Raw genomic sequence first — 6,000 nt, forward strand, 5'->3', positions numbered from 1 at the left:
CCTCAAAGCATACCAAACTACTTTGATGGAAATCCTCATCATTTTATCAATGTCACCAAGAAATTTAATTGTCAAGTTTTAAGAGGTGCATACTAGAATGGGTAGATTAGCCAAATATATTGAATGAGTATTGTTTAGCTTCTGATCCAGAATGAAAAGGGGTGAACTAACCGGATGGTTCGAATTCCTTGTGAGCTGACTGATTAAACTTAATTTCTCTTTGATATGTTACCCCTATGTACCTTACTGGTTCATCCGGTGAGATGCACTCGATTGTATTCCCAACCAGAGTTGTGAGAGCAGAGGTGATCAGCTGACCTTTACATATCAATATGGCCTTACTTTTGGTAGTATTTATTCGGAGTCTGATCTTGGCAAAAGAACTTGTTACCAGATCTGTAAGATGTTCAGCTGCTGCTTCATTTTTACACAGAAGTGCTCAATCATTGATAAAACCAAGCGCTGTCAGATTTTCCATACTCAGGATTAAGTTTTACCCATATTCCTCGGCTACTTCTATTTCACTTAGTTCTCTCAGAACATGATCGACTACTAAATTAAATAGTATAGGAGAGAGAGGAGCACCTTTAACTACGCCTTTTTTTAAAATAGGAATTTGACTTGTTCTAGTTGTTCCGTTAATTTGTATGCTGGGTGAATTTTCATTAAGGAGATTATGCACAGAGTTTATTCTATATGCTCATGGGATACATTATCAAATGCTTTAGAGATGTCTAGAAATACAATGCAGCAGTCTCTCCCTTTTAAGTTTTGTTCTTTCATGCAGCCATCTGCAATAGATGATTTAATGGAAGTACCTAGGCAAGGTGCAAAACCATTCTGATTAGGACTGAGTTTGGCATTTCTCCTGAGCATTTTATCTTTCACTCTTTCAGCAATTCTTCATAATATGTGGTAGATTGTTATAGGTCATCAGTTCTGGACATTGTCTGAATCTCGATCTTTATGAATTAATGCCTGACATATCCCCAACGAACCATGTAAGTTGCAAGGGCAATAAATGTATCACCGCTGCACATCAGGTGACAGGCAGCTGACCTGAGTTTCCTCCATGGAATCTTAAATGGGCAGTACCGCTCAGAACATTTTGTCTCACTCTTCTCTCACCGGTTCCTTCCTGCTCCACCAGATTCAAAGACCTCCACATTCCCCACACTCAGTACACAATACTTCAAAGATCTTTTCTAATCTGCCTCCCAACTCTCTTTAATAAATATTAATAAGAGAGAAGACCTCAATATGGCATCAAGAAAAAGTATATTCCAGAAGGGTGTAAATAATCTCTTGAAGATAAGTTGATGTGAAGTGATTGGATTTTAGATTGTGAACTGAACATACCATTTGCTGTAAAACTGTTCACCTTGATCATATTTTTCTTGTTCTGTATTTTAATGTAAGATGATGTAGTGTACTGCAGTCTGAATATCAACACAATTCACTTGTATCAGTGTCCTTATAATGACGGCAATAAATGTATCACCGCTGCACATCAGGTGTGCAACACACGTGCACAAGCACCTTCATTGTGTTCCATCATAAATTTGTCATTATTACCCCGCACCCCCTGCCCCATCGGCCAATCCTGGCTATGCTACTGTTGTCCTATTTGGTCCCACAAATGTTCGATAGGCAACAAATCAGGTGACTATGCAGGCAAAGGAAGTATTAAACTTAGACATTCATAGGAAATATAGAAGAAATTCTCCAGGCTTGTACGTCGTGGTCCAGTGCTTCACTGGAAACTTTGCCTATCATTTTTAATGGTCCACTTTCTCCAGAAGTCAGTAGTAGTTATAATTATGGGAGCTAGGAACCCAATTGGATCATGTTCAACAAGCCCATAAAATGTTAAAATGTCTTTTATACAGTTCAAAAAATTTAGGGGAACATGTTTTTTAACATCTGGTACATGAACGTTAATTTGGTAGATAGGATTCCAATGGTTGTACAGCATACCTTGAGACCTTAGCTACTCAGGGTATGTCAAATCGCAGTTATACTCCATCTGTAGGCTTAGCCATATATTAAAATGTCAGGTGACCCCTCAAAACAAAGTGAATAGCAGTGCGTCCATGTGTTGTTGTGAGGTACACAGACTACTGCAGTCATTTGAACACGTTGTATGTAAACCAGCACATCCCATGAGACATCATAACGAGGTTCAAGTTGTAAGGGCCGTCAATTTGATCCAGGAATGATGGACTTTTGGTTGTGTTGCTGTGGATCTCAATGTCTCTCTCCATCAGTTATTCAGTGCTTGTGGAATCGCTACTGTGAAACAGGCCAGTTCACAAGGAGGGTTGGACAAGGTCGTGGACGCATGACAACCCCACAGGATGACTGATATCTGACCATCTGTGCGTTGCGACATCGTTCAGCAACTGCCAGAGAGCTGCAACAAGACCTCAGGAGGGTCACTGGAGTCACGGTGTCTGACCAGACAGTAAGGAACAGGTTAAAAGAAGTGTCCTTACGACTCAGATGTCCTGTTCGAGTGCCTCGTTTAACGCAGCAACATCGCGCAGCTCGCCTTCTGTTAGCCCGTACCTACGTCAACTGGCAACTTTGCCAATGGAGACCTGTGTTGTTCACAGACAAGTCCAGATTTCCCCTGACACAGCGTGATGGACGTCAATGTGTATGGAGGCACCATGGTGAGCAGTACATGCCAATGTTGTCCAGGAAGGCGACCGATTCAGACAAGGCTCTGTGATGCTGTGGGGTGGCATCAGTATTAATGGCCGTCCAGATCTTGTCATTGTGCATGGTAATCTTACCACTGCGGGATATATCGAACAGATACTGTTAAAGAATGTGTTGGTTGCTGCATACAGTGTTGGCCCTGAATTTGCACTCACGCATGACAATGCCAGGGCTCATGTTGCGCGCATCACCAGAGCTGTCTTGCGAGAACTAGACATTCAAGAGATGGAATGGCCAGCAGTGAGTTCCGACGTTAATCCCCTCGAGCATGTGTGGGATAGACTTGACAGAAGTGTTCGTTAGTGTCCTGTTCCACCACAGACTCTCCAAGACCTCGAACAGGCTCTCATTGAAGAATGGGACCTGATACCGCAACGTGACCTCCGTCGACTTATACGGAGCATGTCACGTAGGTGTCAAGCTGTGATAAATGCTCGTGGAGGACATACACCATATTGAAGCTCTCCAACTGTGATAAAAATCCACTCTGGATGATTGTTATCACTTCGTTTTTGCCCCTATTTGGAGATTTTCTTTTGTGTTCTGAAAATGAACGCGAATCCATCAATGTTCTTTTGTATACTTCAACGATAAAGAATAAAGGTTTAGTTGGTAATATACCTGGGTGTGAGGTATTGTTTTGTGGAGCATGGCATACGTTCAAAAACATGTTCCCCTAATTTTTTTGAACTGTGTATATTCATCCTGATGCTGGCTGTGAAAGCCAGGACTATCCTGGGGTAAAAAGGTTCCTGAGCAATCAGCCAGAAACAATAGTTCATGGGGTTGCAGAATTTATTCAGTGTATTGTCTGCAGTTAGTGACCCTTGTGTCACAACCAGTGATATATGATGCTGCCCACACCATCACACTAAGGTATGTCTGATGGCAGAAAAAAATAAAGGTCATAGAGATCACAGATAGATTTATCTGTGTTAGACCTCTGAAAGTGGTTCTAGTATAGACAAGGTGCCCTAGTGAAACTTTAACGAAACTTAGAATGATGAATAAGGAAGCCTCTGGATCTGTTTGTGCTTAGACAATCAGACAGTCCTCCCTCCTAATCATTGGTCAAGGTCCCCAGAACCAGTCCAACATGTATGGATATCTTCATCTTTCCATTGCTTCCAGCATGATTCGACTATGAAGTGTGAATGGCTCAAATGATGGGTGATTTAAGATATTTTTCATCAATACAGTATAATACAATAAAATACAGTATAAGCTATTTACCAAGTTCCACAGTTTATTTTACAAGGTGCACAAATCTTTATGTCAGTCAGTATATTTTAGCACCCATGCAGTTATATTTAGTATGTACTGTTGATACTGTATGTTGATTATTTTACAGTCGTATGCAAAGAACGAGGGATGGGAGGCATTCAAGTCATGTGTGAAACAGGAGATGAAGACACCCACATAATGCTTGTTACCATAGGAGGAGAAATTGTGATATTTGTTTTAAGGTCTTTTAATTGTGATATTCCTGATCTTTTTTCCTGTGATTATACTATTTTTTAGCTAAATAGATGTTGCATAAAAACTTGTTATTGAACTTACTAATAAATAAAGATTAAAAAATAGAACAGAATAATGTTCTAGAGTGCCATGTGGTTTGCAGAAGTACTGTATTAAATATTGATATAAATGTAGTGTAAAATGGTTTGTTACATTTTTACTTTCCTATGGAGTTTCTTATGCACGGATTGACTTTTTAATTATTATTCATGACGATAATTTTCAGTATTGATAGCTATAAATGTGATGTATTTGATAACTGTATTTCATCATAGTTGTTATACCTGTATCGCTTCGGCAGTGTATTTGAAACCATTTGACCTGAAGAAATAAAGATGATGTGGATCAGTACTATTCCCTGTGCTTGTTTAATTATAGTATGATTCTTCTCTTACCATAACAGATGAAGAACTGTTAAAATGAATGATGTACAGGATGGGTAACTGTTTAGTATTAAATGTTATTTATGCAGGTAGGTAGCTATATTACTTCTTATTAATTGTTGGAATGCATATTGTTGCAATTGAGTGTTAGTGTGGAGCAATGGCAGATGTGAGTGGTAAGAGTTACACTATTGAGGAGCGGTTAGTGGCAAGTGTGTGGATGCACGATCACAAACACACAGGGCAGACAATGAGACATATTATGGGAGCATTCCAGGAAAGATTTAATAAGGCAACACTTATCAATTGGGACAGACGTGCTTTTGCCTCGGGCAATGTTGAAGACTGGCAACGGATTGGAAGGAATAAGATACGAGAAGGAACACATCATGGAGTCTGTGCTTTGATTGAGCAATCTCCTATGAAGTTGACACGTAAACATGCTTCGGAACTCGGTATACCGAAGACAACAATCCGAGATTACATTAAAAAAGACCTTAGGTTCAGAACATTTCGACTGACGTTCGTAAACGAGTTATCGGATAAAGATCGGTATGAGCACATTTTAGCATGCTGTGCTTTAACTAAATTCCCAGATGCAGTGAGCCGTGCATGTTTTCAGATGAATATGCTATTTATCGCAGCTCACGTGCTAAAAATGTTGTTGTGTGGGCCAAAGAGAGTCCTCATTACAGAGGTGTACTGGAAAGGAACATGCCTTATGTAATGATATGGGCAGCTATGATATCACAACATCTGCTTGGACCGTACCTTTTTGAAGGGACTGTGAATGGCGCAAATTATTTACACATGTTACAAACATGTTTAATACCCCAGCTTGAGGAAAGGGGGCTCACAGAACGCATATGGTTGTAGCAAGAGCATCTGCTCACTACCTTCTTGCAATGCGCGAGTTCCTAAACGAACATTTCCCAGGGCGGTGGATAGGTTGTGGTTCACTAGCAACACCAGCCCTCTTGAAATGGCCACCTCACAACACCTGACAACTCATTATGGGGAGTCATTAAGGTGCATATATCTGCGTGTCGTTATGCTACAAATAAAGAACTGTGCAATGCTGTTGAGGATTCATTTTGCACTATAACACCGTACATGCTTAGAAATGTTTGAAGAAGAACATGCATACAGGTATATTGGACACTTAATATGTAAGTAACATAACCTAAATAACACTTGATACTAAACAGTTACAGTTGTATGGGGATGTCTTACCCTTCCTGTATAAGGCCCAGGTGAAAAGATATTGGTCCTCTGTCTGAACATGTTGGATTCAAATCTTGGTCAATCCAATTCAGTTGCCAAATTGTACATGAGGCTTTTTTTTTCTCTAGGATCTCCAGTTTTTCCTACCACT

The 6,000-nt window shown here is 40.1% G+C and overlaps 1 protein-coding gene across 1 annotated transcript in view; it reads left to right on the top strand.

Moving 5' to 3' along the window:
• Window positions 1–4,595, top strand: part of MICU3 (Mitochondrial calcium uptake 3) — a 93,715-nt gene extending 89,120 nt beyond the window's left edge. The window contains exon 12 of the mRNA XM_068226851.1: window positions 4,076–4,595. Within this exon, the coding sequence (XP_068082952.1) occupies window positions 4,076–4,147 (72 nt within the window). The 3' untranslated portion in view covers window positions 4,148–4,595. The remainder of the gene's footprint in view (window positions 1–4,075) is intronic.
• Window positions 4,596–6,000: the final 1,405 nt, after the last annotated feature.

Source organism: Anabrus simplex, chromosome 3 (assembly GCF_040414725.1).
Source record: "Anabrus simplex isolate iqAnaSimp1 chromosome 3, ASM4041472v1, whole genome shotgun sequence".
Taxonomy (NCBI): Eukaryota; Metazoa; Arthropoda; class Insecta; order Orthoptera; family Tettigoniidae; genus Anabrus; species Anabrus simplex.